Raw genomic sequence first — 26,842 nt, forward strand, 5'->3', positions numbered from 1 at the left:
TATCACCGAACTGCAGGCTGGGGACGACGAGATACAAACGGTGAGGAAATGTGGCAAAGACAGCCCGGCGGTGGTGACGACCCCGGGCGAGTGGCAATGACAGCCTCCGGCCCACAAACTAGCAAGTGAACACATGCAGGTGTTTAGTGGGGTACTAGGGAAGCTTGAAGTGCAAGGAATTGAGCTATAACTCATCGGTTGTAGAGGAATCGACAGGGATAGCTTGGGATTAGAGCCGAGGAAGACGGAGCACCTCATCTTTACGCTTCTGTTTATGCTTATCAGCCAAAATTTGAATTTTCAACCTTAAATTTGAAGACGATTTTGAGATTTTTTTTCATCGAAGTTTATTTCTCAGCCTTTGCTTCTAGATCGTTAAGAACACGTATATAAAAATTTTATTCATAAATTAGTTTTTGTTTGGAAATATGCCGTTTCGCTTATTCATCGAACCGGAAGGCCGTTCTCCTCGCTCGCAGCATAACCGAGGGGTATTTTTTGAGGGCTTCTCCTTTACCTTTCACCACTAGCTCCACCCTGGCACCATACTGGAAGCTAGCTGAGCCTGTGGAGTGTGAACTCACTCCAAACTAAGTACTCTCCCACAAGCCTACATGCACACGGCTCTATCTATTTTGTTCGCATCATCCTCCTCTTCATTTTCCCTGAAGTCTCGTCCACTCCCTGCTACCATGTTGCCAAAAACACCACCCATTTGCGACAACGCCAGTGAGCCGAGCCGACGCCATCAATGCCGTGCGTTCCACCTCTACTAGAATCCACTTTGCCAGTTCATGGTAAAGCCCGGGCATCAGACCCATTGCTGCCCTGGCATGAAACAATGGCATGTCTCCTCATTTTAGCAAGACCTGATCTAGAACGGTGGTTCACTCCCTCTATTTATTCCAATTTACTCTGCACTTCGATTGGCACTAATGAACGTTCGCTGCTATAGTTGTATTGACTCTGGCCTCCACCATCAAATTTAACAAAATTATTTTTGAAAACAACTAATAGAAATACTAGAAAGATACCACGGAATACCACCACAGTAACCTTCAACTTCAACTTAAAAGTACCAAGGTTTTGATAACAAAAGCCACATCTCTATCTCTACTATTATAAAAATTGAAGATGTTTTTGCAGGTATTTGAGTCAGTTTTTAAGTACGTTCGCTTTTGAAAATACAGATCCGTGTTTGAGTCGGATTTTAAATCCATTTGTTTTTAGAAATACAAAAGAAGTCATTTAAGAAATTTCTATCAAAAAACTAGCATGCTTAACTTGAGATTAAAGTTGTACTCCTAATTGTAACTCATGATTTTCTAAAAAAAATCCAAGTGAATTCCCAGAGTGAATTTCATCCAAGCTAAACCGTATAACAACAATAAGATTAAAATAGCATTCATCTGTTGCAACACACGAATATTTTTTCTAGTGAATATAAATTTAGAAATATATGTCAAAATCTGTTCTTTTCTTAGTGCTCACATACTAACAAATGCTTCAAGAACCATTGAAACACAGCCTGTCATCATACCCTACATGAACTGAAATCCTTTTACTCATGCCACAATGTTTATTCCCACAACAAAAGCAACAACTGTTGAAAGCATTAAAATTCACACAAAAAAGCACAACAGATATGGAATACGACAAAAAAAAATGGAAGACACACAATGACAACCACCCTTGCTACATGTCCATTTATTGATTTCTTCGGCAACGTCAACTGAGGCCTTTTCTTCAGAAAAATGGTGCACGGCGAGGAATTCCCTTCCGACGGTGACGAATAACTCTTGTTGATGAAGGTATTTCATTGTGGTAGTTATTAGCATCACTAGATATCTCATTGGCACTTCCAGCATTTGTGCTGCCATTGTTGGTGCCAATCTCAACGTCCTTTGCATTGGAGGCAATACCATTTTGAGCCACATTCTTCTCATTGTCTCTTTTTATGGCTGTGAACTATGGGAAATGATTCATATGGGAAATGATTCATATCAATACATTTGGAGCGGAATACAAGGCCAAATAATATATGCATAACATATGCACTAAACGAAAACTAACCACATACTAAAACAATATTCCAACTATATGAAATCATATTTTTGTATTGTTTAATTGGAAATTTATGATGTGCGAAAAACTTTAATCCTACAAATACTTGACAGCTTGTAAAATTATGCACGAGCAGTTTAATCTTGCAAATACTTGACAACTTGTAACATAATACTCAGATTTAGATTTTTAAAGCACCTATGTAAGAGTTTCATAACTTACATTGCATCCAAGAGAGCAGAACCGGAAATCATCAAGAAGAGTACGGCTGCAAATCTCACATTTATAAGTTTGTGATGATGATAACTTTGCATTTGAAACACCACAACTCCGTAGTTGAGGACGCTCAGTCAAATACACAACCCTTGAGCTGTTGATCACATAAGTTTGTACATCACTTATGTCAAGGATATCCTCCAACTCAGAAACTTTCACCACATCATGGTATGACGACCGTCTGATCTGAAATATTGATTGAATAATTAGTGCATATATCATTTAGTAGTAGCACCATCCATCTTTGATGAGATATTATTTGCATACCTCCATAATTACAATTCCTATAACACTCACACAAAACAATTATGTGTAGACCAACTACATTCTATGGTGAAGTTCTATTCGAAGTATGAGGTATTCTCCCATCCTTGAAAAGGTATATACCTCCCTACTGCCTATTGTTTTAGTGATAAAAAAATAAATTGATTAAACTGATTAGAAAATAAATTTATGATTGGTAATGATGAAGCTTTTCTGTTTCTTGGGAAGTACATAGAGGTATATATACAATGTATTGTTAGTTATGAGGTATTTACCTCCACCCTGGAGGCATATACCTCCCGACTAACACACGTACTTATACCTAAAAATAAAACAAAAATTCAATAATATTTTCAAAGATGAGTTTTCAACCTTATTCCAATCTTTAGCATTAGTTTTGGTAACTCCATTTATGAAAACGTATATTTCAAATATGAGGAGGTATATACCTCTCCAAGGATGGGAAAACACCTCTTGAAGTACATAAAAGCATTGTGCAAAAACAAAAGGTGGATTTCTTTGTTGTAACATTTTCAGGTAAGCTATTTGTGTATCATTTGTAAAACGATGATATCTAAATACTTTTTGTACTCCATATTACGAAATAATAACTTGATATACTTCATACCTGGATTACATGATGAGAGGAATGATGACTTAAACGACAATAATAGCAAAAGGATGCTTGTGGTGTCTGGCAATCGATGCAAAAGAAATTGCATTCATTGCGAGCAGAGATGAGATGGCTACTGCAAGTAGTAAAAAACTGCGTCGAGAGCAGTAGTTCTACCCATGAAGGCACCGACTTTCCTCCTTTCATCGCAAATTATAATAGGAAGCTTTGATCTTAGGCTAAGTTCTAGTGTCATTAGCAAGTGAAAAGACGGGGTGTATTTATAGCAAAAAAATCAGTGAGCAGTGCGTTTTTGTTTCACATAAAACCACTGGCATAGAAAGGTGGTTTGCATAATTTGCGGTGTTGAGAGCTGACACGTAAGTATGAAAAGGTTGGGACCACATATCATCACATTCAAAAGGCTGGAGCAAGCACAAATTTGGCATTCTTCATTCGAATCGGAAACTGTAAATTCTTGGTGGATGGTGCAGAGCTCTTGACAGGTCACTCATAGCACACCGTGTGTGCCTCACAGCAATACCATGTCTCATGTGAGTTGCATGTTGTATCTTTGCAAACTAATGTTTGTGGAAATTACCTAGTTTTTGAAATGTAGCGTGTGGCATGAAACCAAGAAGCTTTAGTAACAACAAATTTGAATTACCTATTCAAATGTATGGCTCTCAGCCCTTGATGCGTCGTGGCATGCCATAACTGATGCATAGTTTCTATAAGTAGTATGTTGTTCTTCATGTTTATGCAATGGTTATGGTGTAGGTGCACACCTTTTTTAGTTGTGTAGAAGTTTTGATATACTACCTTCTGCTCTTTCTAACTTGTCATTTTGTATATTGATACATTCTCCAATAAGCGTGTTTCATAACTACTTATTATAGCTATATGTTTATAAAAGCTATTAAAAATATAATTATATGAAATTTATTTTTATGACAAATCTACCAATATCATTTGCTTATGTCAAATAATAATGTGTTTGCAATTATTAATCATTTGTGGTTTTGAGGTTTGACTACATGGACTCAATGACGACATCTATTTAAGAACGGAGGTAGTAACTTTTACTGTAGATATTCTCATGCTGTCATACCCAGAAGTTCACTAACCAGAATTCCCAAACAGAATGTGTATTAAATCCCTGTCCATGGCCAGCTAGCATACACAAACGACAAAGTTGACATATATATCCACGCCTTACAAAACATAATAAAAGTCTTACAAACACAACGGAAAGGTAATGCTAGCTAAACTTAAGATAACTTATGCTAGTAGTGTGGCAACTCCACTCCATAAGCATCCCTAACGACATCGACCAAGCCTACTCCTCCGAGTTACCTCCATCTGAGTAGTAATCCATCTCTGAGGTGGGGGGAAAATAGAGCATGACTGAGTACTACCCACGGTACTCAACAAGTCATTTCAAGAGGAGGTATGATGACAGGATTTCCAAGGAGGCTAGGGGTTCTTTTGCATAAAACAATTATAGAGCAAGTAGTTGAAAGTAGTAAAATTGTTGAAGTAAATTAAGAAATATTAAAAATCATTGTCCAACGCTAAACCACATTGCGACAAGCCCAACCAAACACCTGAACTATGCTGGTTTCATTAAGTCAAATTATTATAAATGATGGGATTAATCACGGTGAAGCTAGTTGATCGCCCATAACCGCGAGCACGTCATAAACCCTGAGTTCCACTCGAGACTCACGGCTATGATTGGCCCGATCTTTCGGTGAGTTGATGATAACGACGATTTGGGAGAAACATTGACGATCCGACTACAACCGTACAAGAATATGCCGGTGCAGATCAACCTTATTCCTGCAAGAAAATCGAAGAAACAAGCAAGAAAAAGATAAAAGCAATATGAATTGCAAATAGGATTTGAATACAAATGATAAGTTGGGGTTCCGAAGACAAATAGACGGGCGGTTGTTGACGGTCGTTATCAATCAGTTTTGCCCGTCAATACTACCTAAATAAAGGAGAACTAGTTATGCTTGCAATGCGTATTTGTGTTTAATTAATAAATATTCCACTAGCACTAGGATTACTAACCTCATTGCAGAGAATGAACATAAAATGGAGGAGAATCGACATCAAAATAGGCGATCAATCAATTGGACGATGTCGAGAATCAGACTTATCAATGAATGGGCCAAGAACGCAGAAATAACACGACCAGTTGGGCCAAAATTCACAAGTCTGCATATTGGAACAAAAGAGGAGGTCACCTGCCAAAATTGGGCCAGGCCATGGTTCGGCCGAACCCACCGCGGCTCTGTTCGATGCAGGGTTTTGATGGACGGCTGGATTGATCCCCAATGATGGTTGGAGGGTATTACCGACCTTTCCAACCGTCATAACCATCATTACCAGCCTATATAAACCCCTCACTCTCTCCATTTCAAGACACACCTCAAGCAAGAAGCTTCATTCATCTCTCAAGTTTAGTATAGTCTATAGAGTATAGTGGAATAGAAATAGAATAGAATAGAATCTTTTTCCCCGGTTGTACAAATGAAATCCCATTGCCTAACGCGGGATATCATTTATACAACTATCATGAGCTAACCATTCCCCTGCAGACCATAGAAGAATCTCGAGCAGGTGGAACATACAAGGAAACACGCAATACGGCAAGAAATGAACGCGAAGGTTCAAAATCCTCAACACCCGTACTGATGTATGAGGCCGGTTGGGAGCCAACTGGGGATGCGCCCGGATGGACCCAAGCTCCACGCCATAGCATTGGAGGCTCGGGCTGGGAAAGTGCTGGTGAGAGCCGATGGCGAGCGCCTTATGACATACAATGGGAAGGCTTTGAACACTCAGTCCCCCAGATCAAGCAGTATGCCTCCATCTCCCGGTGAATGGCGCTCAAGTTCCTCTCGTTGGGACTTGGGTGAAATCACCAAGAGAATGGATACTCTTGAAATGCTAATGGGAGAGATCCAATACAACCTCAAGGAACACTTAGCACAGACGCAAGAATGGCAATAAAATGTTGATGCTCAGTTCACCAACATCATTAACCTGATGCAGCAACAACACGATAACCTTCAAGCGTATTCCCCCCACCAATGTAATTGTATCACATTGCATATTTCCCTTTCCAATTGCATGTTTGTTTTTCCACTTGCATCTTATAAACTAAAAAAAATAAAAATTTGCAAAATAGAAAATACCTAAAGGATAGGTTAGATTTTATTATGCTAGGTAAGACAACCTAGTTCTCTTTATTGAAATGATGAATAGTTGCTCTGTTTTATATCTCTCATATATGGGTTCATGGTTAAGTACTCTCTCAAAAATTGAATAAGAGTAGCCAACAATTGTCTGGGAACCTGAGGTAACTGAGCTGCACTTTGCTAATCTGTGTCTAAGTTGTTGCAAGATATGAGATAGTAAATAAGGGTTGCTATAATCCTAGTCTGAGTTTGACTTAAATTCTGGATGTTTTATTTTTCAAAATGATAAACTCATGAAGTTCCTCAATTGATGTAAATTCCCACCACAGCCAAAAATATTCATATCGATTAAGCCATATACATTTTGGTTACTTGCAATTCCATTGAAATTTGTAAAATTCTTGTGATTTGTGTAGATACTTTTCATGCTCTATGATCAAGATCATACACCCACATATAGGCATACGCTAAACTTCTACAATGGAAGCTAGCATATATCCATTCCATTCCCATACCACCATCAAAATAAATTCTCCATGCTTTTATGTGCTTTCTTCTCCTAAAAAGAAAATCCTTCTGAAAAAAAAAGAAAAGAAAAGAGGGATGGAAGGCATGGTTATGAAATAATAAGGTTATGCTCTCTCAATTATGAGCATGATGATGGAAAAAAAATAGATAAAATAGTGTAGCCATGCCCTCTCCTTATTTATAAAAGAAGGATTTTGGAGAAGAAAGTGCGCACAAAGGAGAAGCATTTTCTTTATTTTGCACATTTCATTTCCACCATATATCACACACACTTTGCATGATTTTGATCTTGAGTATGTTTAGCCATCTATTTTAGTCTAAGTTTTTGACTTAGTAATAAATATGAATCCAAGTATGCCATGTTTGATCCTTACCAAACTCCACATATCAACCTTAGAGTAGGAATAAAAAAGACAAATTGGTGAGGAATTCATATTGATACACTTGGAGAGATCGAGTGAATCATTTGAGGAACTTGGATTTCTTTTGCAAAATCATTTGAAAACTTCCAGAATAAAAGTTAAATAAAGATTGGGTGATTAGCGCTCTAATTGCTGTTATGTCTCTCAACCGCTCAAGACAAGGAAAGGCAGTGTCTCGTCAGAATCATGGGTAAGGGTAAGCCAGCGTGCCAAAAATTATTTAATTCAAGAGAGAGTACACATACCTTGCACCTGTACATTTGAGATATACAACATAGTAGCAACTCCTGATCAACAACCAAGTCTTTGTTTCCTTTCGTCCTTTACTCGAGACGAGCAAAGGTTCAAGCTTGGGGGGTTTTGTTGATGGTCGTTATCAATCAGTTTCGCCCTTCAATACTACCTACATAAAGGAGAACTAGTTATGCTTGCAATGCGTATTTGTGTTTAATTAATAAATATTCCACTAGCACTAGGATTACTAACTGACCTCTTGCGGAGAATGAACATAAAATGGAGGAGAATCGACATCAAAACAGGTGATCAATCAATCGGACGATGTCGAGAAATAGACTTATCAATGAATGGGACAAGAAAGGAGAAATAACACGATCAACTGGGCCAAAATTCACAAGTCTGCATATGGGAACAAAAGAGGAGGCCACCTACGAAAATTGGGCCAAGCCGGCCCAGCCCATAGTTCGGCCGAACCCACCGCGGCTTTGTTCGATGCAGGGTTTTGATGGACGGCTAGGATTGATCCCCAATGACGGTTGGAGGGTATTATCGACCTTTCCAACCGTCATAACTGTCATTACCAGTTTATATAAACCCGTCACTCTCTCCATTTCAAGACACACCTCAAGCAAGAAGCTTCATTCATCTCTCAAGTTTAGTATAGTCTCTAGAATATAGTGGAATAGAAATAGAATGGAATCTTCAGTCCTCGGAGTCTTCGGAAGAATTCGGGTATGGCTCTAGTAGATTTTCCTTCTGTTGTAAGACTTGTACTTTATTTAGAATATTCTTCTTTATACTACTTTGGTATTGCACTACTTTCCGAGTATATGAATACCAACTTTATTATATTTTCGAGTCATATTCATTATGATGCTAGCTTATCTGGGAGATGCAATGGTGTGGGTATAATGATCGTATTTACGATGACTCTATGTCATGACGATGATATTAGAGTAGTATTTGGTAATTTAAGCGTGGTGTTTAGATTGTTGGATATCATTATTTGGGGTTATATGCTGTGGAATTGAGGTGGGCCGCTGATGGTGACAGCTCAGTACGGGTATTCCTCCGCACGTGTATATAGTCCTAAGTTAATTTCCTGGGGAGGGTACTCCTCCGTATTTATCCCCGGTTGGATGGTCATGACGGATTGTCGTAAGGAAGTCGGCAATCAGGGATGGCTTCTCGAAGCATCAGGAGAGCATCGGAAAGAGGGTATTAGCTAAGTAATTATATAACTAGGATGTATGTATAATATGTATACTAGAAGTATAGGAGTAGGATCTTTCTATATTCTTTCCACTTAGCTTAGATAATCATGAATGAGAGTATAAATGCTTCTGCTTAGTGTCACTCTGCCCTTGAAATTATGTTAACCCCTGCTTAGACTTTGGTTATTACAAGTAATATATAAATTATTAGTACGGTTCTCTCTATTATAATCTTTCCACGGGATTAAACAAAAACGATACCCTTGGAATACTGGGTGAAATGCTACAATGGTATATCCGTGTGCTTGCGGATGAACTCTGTAATTATAATATACCAGAAGTATTTCTGCACCATTGCCGGGAATTATATTTCTACTAATGTCGTTAAGAAATACCAACAGCGGTCTAGCCGACAATCGCGCTGTAAACAAGTAGTAATGGCTAAACTTTAATCTAAAGAGAACCCAAGAAACCCTGAAGGAGTACAGCTATTTAAGGAGGTGGGGGGACGACCAAGAGGATCCCCTAGGACGTGCTCCACCAGGTTGGGGCGCACCCCACATGGGCCCCACATAGGCCGGGGTCCCAGATGAAATTTCAAGGCCATAGGCCCATCATAGGTGATACAGCACCTTGTTTCTGTGATTGTGGACCATTGAGATGGAATATGGAGATGAGGCTAGATCTGTTGGAAAGGGGTCTCCAAGAGCTTTCCATCAACTAATCACGGGCCAAAAGCAGAGCTCGTATGTATATTTGGCGGCCATTTGAAGTCAGCAATGTAGCAGGTGGCCAAATTGGTTTCCAGCACATGGAGGACTTGATCTCGATGTCTTCTTGTTGATATATGATGTGAGCAGCGGTTGTAGCCATAGTAGTCATGGTCATATCAGCACACTTATTTGAATAGTTTTACTCTGGTCAGAGGTGTTTAACTGTACCCGCATGACACAGCCCCACGATGCGTTTCCGTGCACCGGCGTGCCACCACAACTTACCGGTAAGGAACTATGACGGGGTCCTTCTCATGACTGTCCCCTAACCATTCACACCACACAGAGGTTCCGCCCCCACCCTTAAGCCAAGGTGGACAATCCCCTGTGCACCGAGGTGAATCCGGTAGCTGATCAACCCTTAAGCTAGGGCTCAACCAACTCCATCATGTCCACCCTCGCCTCGGTGCCTAGGAAAGGGTCGAGCTATATTGCAAGCCCAGTCGTTAGCCATGCTGGCTTGTGGTACGCATGGTAAGTCTTCCAGGGATTTCCCGCAAACCGGTCTTTAATTGCCATGGGTGCGTCTATCAAAACCATGCACCCACAACTCACCTTTAGGTATATTTTAGTTGAATTAATATCATGGTGATCCATGTCCAAAGTTATCATCATTAATCCAAGATATAAGATATATGCGAGATTCACATAGTGAACTAGTTCATCTAAGCATGCCTAAGCATTTCCTAAACCCACATAGGAAATGTAAGCAGGACCATTTTTTGTCATTTTAGTTAGTTCACGAGATTCACATAGCATTTTTTGTTAGACCAAGTGTAAGCAGGACCATTATAACCAAGATCAATAAGACCAAGATTCTTAATATGATGGCGAAATTGAGATATTCTAAAAGTATTAGCAGGAGTAGTACTAAGCTTCTCATTATCATACATAATATCATTAAGATCACCTATACAACAAGGTCGGTCTATGGCTACTTTGAACAATAAAATTTGTAGCCTCTCTCCAGATAGTAGTACTAGCTTGGTGAGTAGGATCTCCATAGATACAAAGGAGATTAAACATCATATTAGTTGGGTTATGTACACCAAAAGCAAGCATATAATTAGGACTAGACATAGCTATGGTAAGATCCATCTCATTCGTCCACATTAACCAAAGGCCACCAGAATTGCGATCAGCTGGGACAACAAAACTATGATCAACAGCAAAAGCATTAGTGAGATCATCAGAAGAAATGACAGAGATCTTTGTTTCTAATACAAATATCACCCGTGCCTGTGTGGAATGAATCAGATTTTGGAGGTGCTGCATCTTTTTACTTCCGAGGTGTCCTCCCATCCCACGGCGGTTCCAGCTCAGCATCATGGCTTGGGTAGCGCCTTTGGGCACAGCGCCAAAGCCCTATCAGCATCAGTTCCAGACCTCTGTCGACCATCTCTTGGAATGGCAATGCCAACAACCATTTGGAAAGAGTTTCTCCCCCCAGACATAGAACCCAGAGCAGTAGACACAGCCCCATGAACATTTCCCCCCACAACAGACATTGGAGAGGAAGGGCAAAGCGCACCAATAGAGCCTGAATGCTCCATACCTGCAGCCTGCTGTCTTGCTGGGCGCCACCTAGCCACTGCTCGCCCATGATGGCCAGGCGATCTAGCCATCCTTGAAGCAGGCGAGTACCCTGCATTCTCCAGACTACTCACAGAGCACCTCCAAGACAAAGAAGTAGCACTCCCTGAACTGGCTTGCTGGGAATGACCTTGTGGAGGGGGGGGGGGGGGGGGGGGTGGAGGGTAAATTAGAAGAAGACCCCCTAACAATAGTACCCTGATGTGCAAAGATTGCCAATTTCCTGCTATCCCATCTGCTGGCTCGTGGGAGTGACATTGTGTATTAGCTGTTCTTGGCGTGCAGGACGAGCAGCTGAATCCAATGAAGCTGTTGATTGGGAGGGAAAGCATATCCTTTTATCAAGGCGAGAAGCTCCCTATGCTGAAGAAAACGCGTCTAAATCTCCATGTGCTGAAGAATAGAGTATCCTTGAGATAGCTTTAGCCTACATAGCTCGTGCTCTCTATCTCCCGAAACTACTTCGAGTATATATGCTTTCACTTTTTTTCCGAGGAAATTTTGAGTTATGATTTAGATCATTTGTATATGAACTCATAGCTTTGCAGTTGACCAATATTTATTTAGTTGAAACAAGTGTATATTTTCTCCAGCCAGCTAATTTGGCATATGCAACATATATAGTCATCGCGTAACACAATTTCTAAGATGTTTTCCCCATATAAAAAGTGAAAAGAAAATAACAAACAACAGGCAAATCCGTAAAATGTTCTTTGAACAAGAAAGTGCAACTAAGTTAACCAAAGCTCCTTTTCTGTTCATCTTGTATTTGTTTTCATGTACCCAAAATTGTCTACCAAAAAGTTAAAGAGGGGCCTAAACGAAGATATATATATATATCCATGTGCAACTGTGCAAATGAAACAGATCATGCGGCGCAGATGATCTCCGCCTTGATCGTCTCCAGGACCCGTGGCGCCACCGCCGCCGTGGTGACCGTGACCGCCGTCTCCTCGCCGTCGCGCGCCACGGTGGCCGCGAGGACGGCCACGCCGTGGCGCTGGAACACCTCGAGCACGCGCGTCAGCGCCCCCGGCCGGGCGCGGGCCGCCCGCAGCCAGACGGCGAAGCACGACGTCTTCCCGGACGCGACCACCTCGGCTGCTCCGTCGCGCGCGGCCCGCCCGGCCGCCACCGCGCTGTACGCCTCGAGCTCCGCCGTCTTCGCCCGCAGCTCCCCCACGCACGCGATGGCCTCCTCCACGATCCGCGTCGTCGACGCCTGCACACCACACATCGGTTAATTTCCCCCCGGCGAGGAGGTCACGCGGCGTGATCAGCCCGATCGGAAGAACCTTAGCCAACGAGCAGGGCGAACTCACCCGCGGGGGGAGGTTGGGGAGCAGCGCGCCCAGCTCGGCGTAGAGCCTGGACACGGTCTGCCGGCGCGCGCGCTCGCTCCCGGCCTTCGGCGGCCGGCCGGACGCCGCCTCCACGGCCGTCCCCGGCGAGCGCTCGCAGACGACAGAGAGCGCCAGGTTGTCCTCCTCGGCCATGGGGACGCGCCCAGCCTAGGAACAGAGCACCGAACGCCAAGTCTAATCCCGCTGGGTGTGCCGTGATTTTGTCCTCGCGAGAGGGGACAAAGCTCTGCTCTTTGTGCTGTGGTTGGAGTACGGACGGCGCGATGGTGTCAGCCTTTCTGTTGTGGACTTGTGGGCAGTTGTTCGTGGCAGAGCACCGTAAACTGATAAACAAATTGGAAGAAAAAAAAACTAAAATCGAGGAAAAGGATTATAAGAAAATCAGGAAAAAAAAAGAAGATCTGAAAAATGTGCATGCCCAACTTGAGACCGCTCAAGGCCTGGACGACAGTTGCTGGTGTCCATTGCGCACAAGTTGCAGTGCAGTCTTGAAATTGAAAAGTGTAATGAACGTGCTCGCATCGCTTCAGCCTTAGCCCCCCCCCCCCCCCCCCCACCACCTCGCCGCGGCCTGAGCGGCCCGCCAAAAAGCCGGCTGGTTGCAAAGATGGTGATGGCGGGGATTCTTCTCTTCTTAAACGGTGTTATTGTTGGGGCACCCATAAGCTCAAGGTAGAGGCGGTCCAGATATGAGCCACCATGGCTGGATTCAGCGAGGGGATGTCAGGGGTGTTGTGTCAGCTAACGTCAGGCAACAGAAGTTGTAGAGGCGGCGGCTGGACGGTAGACAGTGACAGAGAGACCGTGGTCAGGCTGTAGTCGGCTGAGTTGCTGAGGACGGATCCCTCCAGATCCACTCGGTGGGTGACAGGCGGTGGCGGGGACGACAACGGCCACGGTGACGGCGCGGTCGGGCACACTCGTGCCTGGATGGCGGTAGGGGCGGCGACAGAGACAACGATCAAGGCATTGACCGAGGCGGCCGAGTCTTGAGAGGCAGCGGTGGATGGCGTTGGGGCAGTGCGACTACCAACAACGGCGTGTGGCAAGGGAGCGACACGGTGGTGTTAATGTCAAAATTTGGTAAGCCCCAAAATCATCATCGGCCTAGAGTCAGTATCGGCTTTAGTCTTGGAATTGGCCGATGGGAATTATCAAGTTGCCAATAGTTAGATTCTTACTATATTCGGTTAAGAGAATTAATCAATTAAAGAAAGTTTATCTAGAGGAAATTAATCAATTAAAGGAAGTTTATTTAGAATAGACCGAGTTCAAGAAGAATGCGACATGACAGATTATACCATTAGGCCTAGCAGCATGTGAGTTCTAAACGACTAAACTGTTAGGAAACTTTCCATATGAGCAATATGGAAACATTCCATGTATACGCTAATTGGGCCCACACCGAAACCTTCCATATATGAAGTATGGCTATATAAGAGGGAGGTGGGCTGCTCATTGTTACACTTGTGCTTGAGGATGATAGAATGATAAATGAGAAGAGAGTCTCACCCCTACATCTTGTGTCTCCAATTCTTGTAGACATTACGAGACCCTCTTGGACTACTTCGTGTAGCAGGAGGGTTGCGTAATACGTTATCAGCACGACGTTCTACCGGAGACCAAGGAAGAAGGGTGAGAACTCGCATGTCCGTTTTGCATCTCGTTGATCTAATCGCGAAAATGGATCCTTTCTCTTCATCCTTGTTCCGTTTTTGCAACTCCCGACGACTACCACCACTGCCGACTTGGAGTCACCGGCGATAGCCGATTGGGGTTTTTCGCTATGGCAGAGGAGGACTCGCTGTTGAATGCATGAAGAGAAGACGGAACAAACACTGCACATGGCCGCACTCGCGCCACAACACCATCCCGCGCTATGGCAGGCTGCGAGCACACACGACGCCGCCGAACGACAGCCGCACCAAGCGGCGTCGGCCGTGCCCACGGTAACCAGCGTCATCAAGCAAGGACGAAGAAGAAGAAAGAAAAAGAAAAGGGGAAGCGCAACCTGTCGAAACATGAATTCGGCAATAATAAAAGAGGGTAGCGCACGAGACCTAAAAGTAGATGGATGCAGAGACAAAGGATTTAGACAGGTTCAGGCCCTCTCAATGAGAGGTAATACCCTACTCCTGTTTGGGGATTTGAATCCGCCGGATATAGTATAGATCTGACGATCAGGTTGTCTCATGCCCCTAGAGGGCCTCCTGCCCACCTTATATAGGATGGGGGGTAGGATTACAAGATAGAAACCTTAACCAATACGGTATCGGTTTCCTAAATCTACTTTACAATATTATCAAACTAGGACTTTAGGCCGTTCCGTAATATAAAGGAAACGTAATACCCAAGTCATGATCTGTTATATACGCCGTGTGGGTATGGGGTACCCATAATCTCCACAGCGCAACCGCTGCACGGCCGTACACCCGCCGGCCGTCGGCTTCTTCCGCCGCGCTCCACCCCGCCCTCGTGTGACTGCACCTCGCCGCCGCACGGCCTCGTCGTTGCCGGCCCGCGTTGGGTGCCGCCGCTCGGCCAAGCATCACCGCCGTATGGGCGCGCGCCGTGCAACGCCGCCGCACGGCCTCGCCGGACTACACTCATGCCATTCTTTAGAAAAAAAAAACAGGGAAACTGGGGGAGGCAACGCTGGCCACCGCAGCTGCACCTGCGTCCACCGGCCGGCCACGCCGCGCTTTGCTCGTAGCACCGGGCGCCGGCAGCCGTGCATGTACCAAAGAAGAAAATGAAGAAAAGAAAAAAAAGGAAACGGGGAGGTGAAAGCGCCGATGGCGGCTGCCATCTACCTTCGCCGCGCCGCCCAGACCGCTCCCGCGCCGCCCCGCACGGCGTCACGCCGTGAGCCGCCTGGCCGTCCGCCGCGCCCATGAAGGGCAGCACGCCGCGCGCGCCCTTCATCTCGGTTGGCTGCCACGCCGCCGATGTCTGCCGCCGCACGGCCACACGCCGCCGAGGCCACTGAGTGGCCGGCTAGTACTCCGCTCCACACGCCGTCGAGTCAGCCGCCCGGCCGTGCGCCCTCAACGTCGCACCTGCGCCGCCCGGCCGCACGCCTCCGTAGCCGCCGCTCTACCTGCACTGCCCGGCCGCACGCTGCCGTGGCCGGCGCGCCTGCCGCCTCACGGCCGCGGCCGCTTGGCCGCCTCGCCGCCGTGCCGGCGCCGCCCGCGCCCTCCCCGGTCGCGCCTGCCGCCTCACGGCCACGCCGCTTGGCCGCCTCGCCGCCGGCCGCCGGTCCGCCGTGCCGGCGCCGCCCGGCAACCGCATATGGCAGGCGGTGCCATCGGCGGAGGAAGGGGGAAAGGAAGGAAAGAGGAGGAGAAAAGGAAAGGCTCCCATCGGTTGCCATTTTACCCAAAATGGCTTATTTGGCTTATTGGAAAATTAAAATTAATTTATAAGTAAAACTTTTGTAGATTTGTTCGTAGCGACTTAAAAGCCAACATTAACAAAAATTACGTTAAAAGCATTCCAAAATCAACTTCAAAATCAAGTTCAAAAATTCAAATTTTGGCTTATTCTTTGGCTGTTTAGGTCAAACGATGGGGCTGTGATTTTGCAAAAATGCCCTTGCTGTTTTTGGAAATTAAGTGCTTGTTCCTCTGCATTGGAATTTTTGCATTTTAAACCGTGAATTTCCCAGAAAACACACAAATAACCCTCTGTATTTGGGATATTTGTTTGAATGGCATTCGGAATTTGCAAATATCACCAAAATCATATTATCGCATAAAAGAGCCACGGGACATTGAATTTCGACCCCGACTTTGCATTTCAGGTACCTTTATTGCCGATGTTTATGATTATGAAATTTAATTATCGCATTTACGATTATTGATTATTTGTGATGCTTTTATTACTTTTAATTAATATCGTTGCGGTAAAATGTATAGAATTGCATAGTATATATTGGAATTATTTGCGGAAATTTTGTGTACCATTATATTGCAACACTTTTGCATTTTACCGGCATTTAATTTGCGCATATTTTTGAGTAACGAAAGATGACTGGCATCGCAAATTAGAAATTTGCTAAATCTAGAATATTTCTGACATATTATTTATTCAATGTCGAAATTACGATAGAGCAAGAAGCTCTACGGTACCATTAATTCAATCGCGCTATGTGCATTGACTCGATGAGTTTGATCTAGCATTTCAATCTCTCGTCAGTGCCTCCAAGCTACCATCATGAATGAGTATGAATGAGCGCGTTAGAAGATTATGGACCCTATCTCTCGTAGAGCAAGTGCTATGAACAAGAGTGGGGTATTTTTCGACAATAGTTCACTGAGTAAATGACCCAGAGAATATGGTAATACGGTGTACCGAATTTGCACCGAATACTGTAGAAACTCTTGATGTTTTACCCGAACGCGACGAAAGTCGCACGCAAACATCACTAGTAGACATACAAAGAAGTATGCCTAACTAGTCGATAATAGAATTGCGTAATGTTCAGGATAGTGTTTAGTAGAAAAGCATTATCTTCTAAAACCAACTAGCACAGTTGATAACGAATTCAACATCAGCAGCTAGCCTGGTACACTTACCTCAACTGAAGAAGAGGAAAAGGGGAAGTAGAACAATGGTCAAGGTGAACAATCTAGAACTATGAACATAAAGAAAAGGATTATCCTAATAGCACACTCGTCATGAATTGAGGGGGAGAACTCCTAGCCTATTTGCATGGCTATGGACGTAGAATCTCCAATGCTAGATCGGATCGGTCCTAAAATTTGTCAGAATAGTAAATTATTGACATAGCTGTTGAGCAAGAAGCTCGCTATGAAGTTAGTTGAATCCGATGTACTGGAATACTTCGTTGAATCAATATAATTCGTCATTACTTGTTGCAATTTTGAAATAGAATATTGGATTGAATAAATGGTCTTTGCCCAAGTAGAGCACACATTTTTCTCTCAATAAAGAATTATTTCTAGTAGCATATTTAAGGCATTTACTATTTTGTTGCTCCTTTCTAGCACATAGTTATAATGCTTTAAATTTTGTGTAGCGCCCAAACATAAAAGAAAAAATGAATTGTGGTCCGCATAACCACAAATAACACTTTAAGAGAAAGAGGTATTTCCAGACCCATAGAACTGGAAATATTATGATCGTTGCAAGCAGCAGCAACTGAATTTGTCGGCCTAGAAAGTGCCACGGTCATATTACCTATGGAACAAATGATGCACTTTATAGAAGTATCTATTGTCCGTCAACCCCACTGAACTCTCTAAAAGTGTGACGATTTGGGCTACACCTTTTAGTAACAGATTTTCAGCCATTTTGGTCTTAGAATTATAAATTACAACTCGTATGATCATAGCACATATATGCATAATTTTCCTAAATCATGAAGATTTGTGTGCTGTGCACCGACAGGAGATCAGTGCATAAACCGCATATAGTTCTAGCATCCCTAAACTGGATTGCGAAGAATATCTGTGGCTCCCATTTGGTACTATATGGATAAATGCGCTTCCAATGCAGCAAACATCCAGTGTCTCTTAGACACCGTGTCTTTGCCAAGACTGATCCAGCAAGATCACACGAACTCCAATAGAACTCACCAAATCATCTTTAGAAGTCCGCGAGGACAATGCTAGCATAAATTTGATGATTGGTAAATTGGCAGCACGAAGTACCAAATACCGGCATAAGCAGACTAAGCATAAGCTATGAATTGGAATATATGCTATATCATTGTTGTAATACCCGCAGTAGAAAAGGACATGTAGTCCTGAAAGCAGCGGACTCTAGAAGCGAATTCAGACCATCGGCATGAACATCTATCCTGCAACTAGTGCTATTGCATCTGTTTGGTTTATGTGCATATCCCACTATCATAATGCGTTGCAAAAGGTTCTCTCCAAAAGTCGGAAACCTTTTACAGAGATAGTTATGAAGCCTAAATTCCTTGACAAATAAGAATTATTTCCAGTCATTTAGGGGGAGAGAATGAACCCCTAGATAGGAAATGTCAGGAAATGTGATAGTCCGGGACTAATGCATGTTACACCGCACTAGTGAATGCAGTTTGCATAAAGAATTAAAACTGTCAAATCACTTTGTAAATACTTTTGTGATTTCGAAGAGTTTGACTAAGTTGCATGAATGAAATGCACCGGAGGAGGGTGATACTGAAGAAAGTAAAGGTACCTCTCGTCTTGTCCAGAGGCCTCGAACAAAAAGAATTGGACAAGAAACTTCGGCTCCTCACACCCCTAAAGTAACCGGAGACGTCTGGTGAAAATAGGGCAAGAGGGACTATCATACTCAAAGTCACAAAAAGTACCCCACCGAATAGAAGGGGAGCCAGTTGAGATCTGGCAAGTGGTACGGAACCTCAGAACAGGCGTATCGCACCTTCCTATCAAGGAAGAAACCTAGCTGTTGGAGTGCACACTAACGCTGGTACACGCCCATATCGAGAAGCATTAAGCAAGAAGAAGAAGAAGCATGAAAAATGCATCTCCTCGTATATCCATGGATACTCGTATAAAGTCTCATGCAACCAATAGAAATTGGCAATGAGACCTATCATGGGCAATGTCTCTTTTAGACAACAAAACTCATTGGCAGTCAACCAGGAGTTGAATGGAATTAATGAACTAGAAATTGAAAAGAAGAACTCAACCTGAATATTGATAAGCATTGAAGATAGAATCAATGAATGCATTTTAGGAGCTTGGATCGGACACTTGCATAATAGTACATGAAGAAGTACTAGGTCCCGAACCAACATAAAAGGAATAGAATAAACCAGAAAAGAACTGAAGAGAACAAACTCGTTCGTTTTGAATTTGAGTTTGATTTGAAATATTTGGCCGAATCTAAATCGTGCCTACGCTTGCAGCTAAAGGCATGCGACAGATGGAAGTCTAGTACATCAGTCCAACCGCACTCAGAAATGTTCATGGTGTATGGCTTTGGAATAGTTAATTATCGCCAAATGGGACGGAACTCCCAAACACAAGTGTGTCATAGCAGCACATGAATATTTGGCTAATTGAACTAAACCGAACTAAGCATCGTTGAACTATTCAGAACCTTGGCATGGTTTTGAGAGATGGTTACCCGCGACAGCAATCGCAATTTGAAAACTGTCTCGACCCCCACCATTTATGAAATTAAAGTAGCATATGTCGCACATATGCAAATGAGTTACGTGAGAAGCAAACTCACTAAGCACATGAACCCCAAGCTCTTCTATGTGTATGAATTACATAGGAGCAACTAACTAAGTCATGTGGAAGTCTTGCAGATTCATCCACTAACTCATTATTTACATCTTCTCTTGAATAGGTGTGCCCGAGAAATCGGAATAATGAGACTTAGATAAATGCAAAATTCAGGGGGAGAATTTCACTGACACATTCCAGAATCTTGATATAGAAAATCAAGTATCCAAAATCAATCTAGAAAGATTGAACGAAGAATTGGGTGAATTGTACTCCTTTTCCCTTGGATAAGTTTTCCCAACAGTTTCTTATCAAGGTTTTTAACGAGGCAATTCGTGCGACATTGCAAGCGTATGCTATGTACTCTTTCTCCAATTTTTCCCACTGGGTTTTTCTTTAGTTTTGATGAGGCATAGACATCACGCGGTGAGTGCCCAAGGAGGAGTGTTAGGAAACTTTCCATATGAGCAATATGGAAACATTCCATGTATACACTAATTGGGCCCACACCGAAACCTTCCATATATGAAGTATGGCTATATAAGAGGGAGGTGGGCTGCTCATTGTTACACTTGTGCTTGAGGATGATAGAATGATGAATGAGAAGAGAGTCTCACCCCTACATCTTGTGTCTCCAATTATTGTAGACATTACGGGACCCTCTTGGACTACTTCGTGTAGCAGGAGGGTTGCGTAATATAAACTTGGACCAACGGTGGTGACCTTGGCATCCAGGTCACCGCACCGTCACTGTTTTGGAGTTCAATTTACTTAATCACTTAAGTCTTAGTCTAAATATTATCATTCCTGTTTAATATGAAAATTATTCATTTAACCTATACTGACTTTGTTGTAAAGCCATTGAAGCAAAGTTCTTTTATTTCTTCTTCTTCATGTTATTCCCCGTCGTCTTCTTTTCTTCTCCTTTTGATTCTGCGGCAAGGGAAGCAGAGACGCCGGCTTATCTTTGCTTGAGTTCACCGGTGTTCTCTATTGATGTAGCTTAGGCTAGCAACACTAGCCGGAGATAGCCACACGGATCCCTTCCAGTACCAAATCTATCAAATCAATTAGGTGATTGTTTGTAGGGTATTAGAATGGAGACTTCCAGTGTCCCCTCTGCCCCTCCTCTTCATTTTATAGTGATGTTGGTGGGCATGGAGGTTATCTCTAATTTGATTTGAATTCTATTTTGTACCGATAACACAAAACAAATTTTAATCTCTAAATTTCTTTCTTGGTAGGGAATGAAACCAATGGTTTTATCTCCTCCCAATTCGTATTGGTAGTGGACCGATAAATAAACTAACATTCTCCCATTGATTTTGAAACTAACTGACAAGTCTAATGAACAAAATAGCTCCCTAAGGCAATGTGTTTGGATAAAAGTCGAGTGGAGATAGAGATAAAGATATAAGTTTAATCTCTAATCTTTTCCAGATGGGTGAATAGCTAATAGTATAATACTAAACTTAAGCTTCTGTTGCAGTGTCATGTTTTATATTATTTATATAGGTCTTCAAAGTTTATAGTGCAGCTTAATATAATCCAAGACTCCTAAAATGCCACATCGTAATGCCATATCATTCTCGCATACATTGCTAGTAGAATCGAAATGTCCATTGTAACCATATGTTAAAAAGGGAAAAAAAAGATAACATGAAACGGAAGTACTATAGTAAAAACACACAATATGATAATCCTTTATGTTCCTTTTCCTTTCTTGTTTCTTTCTTTTTATTTCTATGGTATAGGTGAGGATAGAATGGATATTTTAATTTAGACTATACATGCGTAGATGTCATGGAATGGCAACGTGGTATTTTTTTATGGGTCCGAGGACATTATTAAACTATATGGTAAATATGATGGCTTGTTTAGACAATATAAATCGTCATAGACTAAATTAATCATGAAGCAAAAGTTCAGAAATCGTATAGGCTAATTCACCCTTCCCGGAGCAAAGCTATTAAGATCGGACCGGACCGGTCCAGGTAAAAGACCGGCATGCAATTGATCCGGCTATGAACCGGTTAGACCGTCCGGTTTTAGGGAAAAACCGCTTTGAACCGAAAATGAGCGAAAATATGAACCGGTTAGACCGTCCGATTTTGGGGAAAAAAACTGCTTTGAACAAAAAAAATGAGCGAAAATATGAACTGGTTAGACCTCTTGGTTTTGGAGAAAAAACCGCTTTGAACCAGAAATGAGCGAGAATATGAATATGGTTAGATGGGATTTGAACCAGGACCACATGAGAGGAAGTAAACTCCTCAACCACTAGGCTACCATATTCATTGTGTTTTGATAGAATGATTAATGCATTTAACAGTTATTGAACCGGATTAGGCCAACTATTTAACAGTTGAACCAGTGAACTAGGGGCGGAGACAGGAGTAGGGCAGCTAGGGCTGCAGCCCTACTCCTGATACTAAATATTCATTGAAATTCTATTTTAAAACTTCAAAAATTAGAAGATAAAGGTAAAATTGTATATATTCAACTAATTAAGCCCTAGGTTTCAAAAAATTCTGGCTCCGCTACTGAGTGAATCGTACCGTTCTCAATAACTATGTCCCGGAGTACTAATCAAACGCGGGTACTGGATTACTCCAGTTATTACTTTCCTTACATACCGTTCGTAATACGTACGCCTTACCAAGAAAAACACGGAAACAAAAAAAACCAGTAGTATTTCGCCTCGTTCTCGCAATGGAAACACATCAAACTCCAGATAGACACGGGGTGTGTGGCCCACCTGCAGCGGCACACGTCCTCGGAGGAGCAGGCCGTGTCGAGAGCCCATTAAAGCCCGCCCGCAGCCGCCGAACCAAACACCAATCCGATCGAAGGTGTCTCTCTCGTCTCTCCTCGGCACCAACAACTGCACAGATCGATCTCGCTCGCTCGCTCGCTCGCTAGGGTTTTGTCTCGATCGGGGCCTGTCTCTTCCTTGTTGGGCCGAGCCCGCGACACCACCTCGACTCCCCCCGACCTCCGCCCAAGGTGAGGTGATCCGCCTCGCCTCGCCACCTCTCTCTCTCTCTCTCTCTCTCTGTCCCTTCCTCCTGCGTGCGCTGCGCTCTCTTCTGCCCTTCGCATGGTCGACGAATTCCAGTGGTTTTACTATTCGAGGGGTTTGGTTTTGTGTTGTTGTTGGGGGGAGGTTTGGGTTTCTGTGTTGGTAGATCGTGTGTGTTGAGGCGTGATGTGGGGGGAGGCGGAGGGGCAGCCAGGGGAGGGGGGGGGGGGGGGGGCCTTCGTTTCTTTCCTAAATTCGTGGGTGCGGCTAGCTGCTTGCGTGTGGTGCTGTTTTTTGTGGATTTCATAGGTTTATTTATCATGTTCATGCTTCTCTCCCGTAGAACCTGTAGAATATTATTATGATTCTTGGTGAGTAAACCATCCGCGCTTGTCACGGCAATATTGTCTTCTGCTAGCTGCGGTTGCCTTGGTTGGATGCTTTCGTATATTTCTTTGGCGGAAATTGCTGAATCTTTTAGTTATGTTGTTTAAATTTGCTGTATCCCACGGCTGATAGACTAGACTTGTGTTTAATTTGCTACTGGTGATCGTCAGATATGTGTTTTGTTTTCTGCAAGATGAGATGGGTTTGTTCCATAGCTCTCCCTTTTTTCTATATCAAAATTACAGGATTCATTGAGTGTCTTTTTCTTTTTCTTTTTTTTTTTGAAATATCTTGACTAACTTCATATATTTGCTTTCCTTGAGCATTGTTCAGTTAATTCCTTCCAAAAGATAATTGAGAGGGATTTTGAGAGGATTTATTTCACACCCCCTCAATCCCCTCCAATCCCTTTGTCTTGGGGATTAAACGAACAATCCCTTATTGATATTGGTTACACGTATCCAATAAACAAGTTGAAGTTGTGACAAGCTCTGATTTTATTGTCTACCACGCGTCAGGGAATTTGCATATATTCTAGAAAACTTCAAAACCTGTGCTTACACTTGATCAGTTCAGGGATAGTTCGTAGCGTATCGCTTAGATTCTGCCGGCGCCGATGCATATGTAACGGTACGTCCATAGTATTGGAAAAGATTTACATGTGCCAGCCATTATTTGTCGGTTGAATTTTCTGCTCTTGTAGTTTTGTGTGCTTTATCTGTTGCAAGTTGCAACAGATCCCTGAGATTTTCCATTTGCAATCTATCGGTGAATTTAACTTTTTGCTGACTATAGCCAAATGCTTGTTCCATGTGATCCCAATGAAGAAGAAGATGCTTGTTCATTGCGAGGCATTATGATTTGTATATGATCTTTTTGACAACCACTTATGACTTTGCAAATTAAACATACAAGTCCAAATTAGTGGTCTAAATCACATTTTAAAAATGAACTGTATGATGATGATCTTGTTTATAACCTGGCACATCACTTAAATTTTGTCTTGATCTTGTTTATAACCTGGCACATCACTTAAATTTTGTCACCCTTTCTGTTATGCTTTTTGTGAAACGCTGACACTCTGACAGATTGTGGCATCATTCCCAAACGTTTTTTTTTTTTTTACAAACTGATTATTGCTATGATCTGACTGACATGGTTTTGTTTGTGCGAACTTCTTAAATGACAGGATTTTAGGTTGTAGCAGTAAAAGCCTCCCCACATGGATGAGATGATACCCAAGCCTTTGATCAGCAATGACAATGAGATGATGCACGGCCATGGCTATACCACTATGGTCCACGGTAACGACGAGATACTCAATGGTAACGAGCTTGCCGTTCATGCCGAGGCGATACCATCAGCCAGCACAAGAGGCCAGAAGAGAAAGTCAGCAATTTGGGAACACTTCACTCTTGTAGATGTCTCTGACGGGTGCAAACGAGCAAGCTGCATACATTGCAACCAGTCCTTAGCATACAGTTCAGGCTCAAAGAATTCAGGTACTAGCCATCTCACCAGGCACATCGCAGAATGGTGCCGTGTGTTAAAAGATCGGCAAAAGAGCAGGCGCTACACTACATATAATAGCAGCAACGAAAATGCTTCATTTGACCAAGAGCGTAGTTGCTTACGACTGGCGAAGATGATCATTCTGAATGACTATCCACTTCACATCGTTCAGCAGCCAGCCTTCCTATCTTTTGTTGATAGTGTACAGCCCAATTTCAAGATGGTTGACATTGGTACAATTGAAACTGAGGTGTATGCTATTTATCTCAAGGAAAAGGATCACCTGCAGCAAGCACTTGCAAATATTCCTGGAAGGATCAGCCTCACTGTAAGGTCATTGGCCACAAACCAAAGTATTAGGTACATCTCACTTGCTGCACAATTCATTGACTCAGAATGGAGGCTGCATAGAAGAGTGCTCAAAGTCATGATGGCACCTTGGCCTCAGTCAGAGAATGCAGTTGGTAGAGCCATCATCAAGTGCCTCTCTGATTGGAACATGCAGGACAAGCTGTTCACCATCACCTTGGAGCACGATTGCTCATCGCACGATATTTATAGCGCAAATCTGAGAAACCATCTCTCAGGTGACAACATTCTCATGCTGAAGGGCCAGACCTTTGCTGTGAGTTGCTATGCCAACATTCTAAATGCAGTTGCACATGGTGTCCTTGCTTCAGTTCACAACGTCATCTACCTCATCCGTGAGAGTATAAAGTTCATAAAAGCCGATGATGCCCATGAGAACAAGTTTGCAGAGATTGCCGTGGAACTGAAGATCACTAGTAACAATAGCCTGTGCTTGGATGTTACATCCGAGTGGAACACCACTTATCTGATGCTGTTGGCTGCCCTGGACTACAGACAGGTGTTCACTCTACTGGAGTCTTACTATGACAACTACGGTACAGCGCCTTCGACGGAGGACTGGAAGAAAGTTGAGGCCGCGTGTGGCTTCTTGAAGCTACTATATGCGTTCACGCTTAACATCATGTCAGCAGAAGGAAACCATCAAACTGCAAACATGTTCTTCCATGACGCATGGGTCCTTCAGCTAGAGCTTCAAAATGGCATGGCTCATGGAGATGACGTTATCCGTGGCATTGTGATCGGCATCCACGAGAAGTTTGACAAGTACTGGGAGGACTGCAACGTCGTCTTGGCCATTGCCGTTGCCATGGATCCACGCTTCAAGATGAAGATGGTCGAGTTCGCCTACTCCAAAATCTACGGCCCAACAGATGCAGCCAAGTATGTCAAGGTGGTAGACGATGCTATCCTTGACCTCTACAAGGAGTACGCTGCACAGCCTGAGCTACTCCCATTGTCACCGATCTATGTCGATCAAGTGCCAGCTGACGGCCTGCCTTTTATCGAGACCGGCGGCGCTCCGGCGACGGCTTCACCGTCGACGGCGGCGGCTGGCGCCGGGCTCGTGGACTTTGACATGTACCTGTCGGAGGTGACCACCATGGGCCAACCGTTCAAGCACGAGCTGGAGCTCTATCTGGAAGAGGCGCTCACCCAGCGCACCCCGGATTTCGACGTCCTGAAATGGTGGCAGGAGAACACGCGCAAGTACCCGACGTTGTCGAGGATGGCACGGGACGTGTTGGCCATCCCGATGTCCACGGTCGGCGTCGGCAGCTCGGTTTTCTTACCTGAGAATGGAAGCAGGAGCCTCGACGACTACCGGAGCTCACTGCGCCCTGAACTCGTGGAGGCTCTTCTCTGCGCCAAGGACTGGCTCCAGTATTCGCCATGAAATCCGTAATGTAATTAGTACTCCCAGTTCCATGAGTTCTACTGAGTATTCGCGTTGAGCATATGGAATTAAACGTGTTGATACTAACTGAGAGCTCCTGGGCTCCTGGTTTTTTGTGCCAATTTTGATTAGGTAGAGTTGCTCGGTGGAAATTTCATTTTTGTCGAAGGCCGCGGGATGATGTTAGTCCGTCGCGGCTGCAATCACTTGTGTCCGCTCTGCTGTCAGTGTTACATAACTTCGCATTTGGTTCCTTGATTAGTGAGTGGTGTTGCCTATATAGCTCCGTACGAAGTCGTTTAGGACAATTAAAACAATGTTTAAGTTAAACCTTAAAAATATAAATCATGAATAACTCTTAAGTTGTTAAGTTTAAAACTGT

The 26,842-nt window shown here is 43.4% G+C and overlaps 3 protein-coding genes across 4 annotated transcripts; 1 reads left to right on the plus strand and 2 right to left on the minus strand.

Annotated features, from left to right (window-relative positions):
- Positions 1-1,746: 1,746 nt before the first annotated feature.
- LOC127760855 (protein RGF1 INDUCIBLE TRANSCRIPTION FACTOR 1-like) lies at positions 1,747-3,424 on the minus strand. The gene is made up of 3 exons (XM_052285177.1): positions 3,233-3,424; positions 2,287-2,526; positions 1,747-1,968 (listed from the first exon to the last, which is right to left on the minus strand). Exons 1-3 carry the CDS (start codon positions 3,422-3,424, stop codon positions 1,747-1,749), a joined length of 654 nt encoding a protein of 217 aa, XP_052141137.1.
- Positions 3,425-11,747: 8,323 nt separating this feature from the next.
- Positions 11,748-12,949, minus strand: LOC127760208 (uncharacterized). The gene is made up of 2 exons (XM_052284428.1): positions 12,519-12,949; positions 11,748-12,418 (listed from the first exon to the last, which is right to left on the minus strand). The coding sequence occupies exons 1-2, from the start codon at positions 12,690-12,692 to the stop codon at positions 12,065-12,067; spliced, it is 528 nt and encodes a 175-aa protein (XP_052140388.1). The 5' UTR covers positions 12,693-12,949; the 3' UTR covers positions 11,748-12,064.
- A 9,696-nt stretch (positions 12,950-22,645) lies between these two features.
- LOC127761031 (zinc finger BED domain-containing protein RICESLEEPER 4) lies at positions 22,646-26,796 on the plus strand. Of its 2 annotated transcripts, none has more exons than XM_052285244.1 (2): positions 22,646-22,780; positions 24,373-26,796. In XM_052285244.1, exon 2 carries the CDS (start codon positions 24,406-24,408, stop codon positions 26,458-26,460), a length of 2,055 nt encoding a protein of 684 aa, XP_052141204.1. In that variant the 5' UTR covers positions 22,646-22,780; positions 24,373-24,405; the 3' UTR covers positions 26,461-26,796. The 2 variants fall into 2 exon arrangements, with proteins under 2 accessions (XP_052141204.1, XP_052141199.1); XM_052285239.1 differs by lacking the exon at positions 22,646-22,780 and adding an exon at positions 23,035-23,813.
- The last annotated feature ends 46 nt before the right edge of the window (positions 26,797-26,842 follow it).

The sequence above is a fragment of the Oryza glaberrima genome, chromosome 1, assembly GCF_000147395.1.
Source record: "Oryza glaberrima chromosome 1, OglaRS2, whole genome shotgun sequence".
In the NCBI taxonomy this organism is placed as follows: domain Eukaryota; kingdom Viridiplantae; phylum Streptophyta; class Magnoliopsida; order Poales; family Poaceae; genus Oryza; species Oryza glaberrima.

Excerpts from the sequence above, each read along its gene's own strand:
- LOC127760855 (XM_052285177.1), bottom strand. The coding sequence starts at position 3,424 with ATGAAAGGAGGAAAGTCGGTGCCTTCATGGGTAGAACTACTGCTCTCG. Across the intron at positions 2,527-3,232 it reads CCTCTCATCATGTAATCCAG|ATCAGACGGTCGTCATACCA; the intron begins GTATGAAGTATA and ends TCAATATTTCAG. Across the intron at positions 1,969-2,286 it reads TCTGCTCTCTTGGATGCAAT|TTCACAGCCATAAAAAGAGA; the intron begins GTAAGTTATGAA and ends CATTTCCCATAG.
- LOC127760208 (XM_052284428.1), bottom strand. The coding sequence starts at position 12,692 with ATGGCCGAGGAGGACAACCTGGCGCTCTCTGTCGTCTGCGAGCGCTCG. Across the intron at positions 12,419-12,518 it reads TCCCCAACCTCCCCCCGCGG|GCGTCGACGACGCGGATCGT; the intron begins GTGAGTTCGCCC and ends TGTGGTGTGCAG.
- LOC127761031 (XM_052285244.1), top strand. The coding sequence starts at position 24,406 with ATGGATGAGATGATACCCAAGCCTTTGATCAGCAATGACAATGAGATG.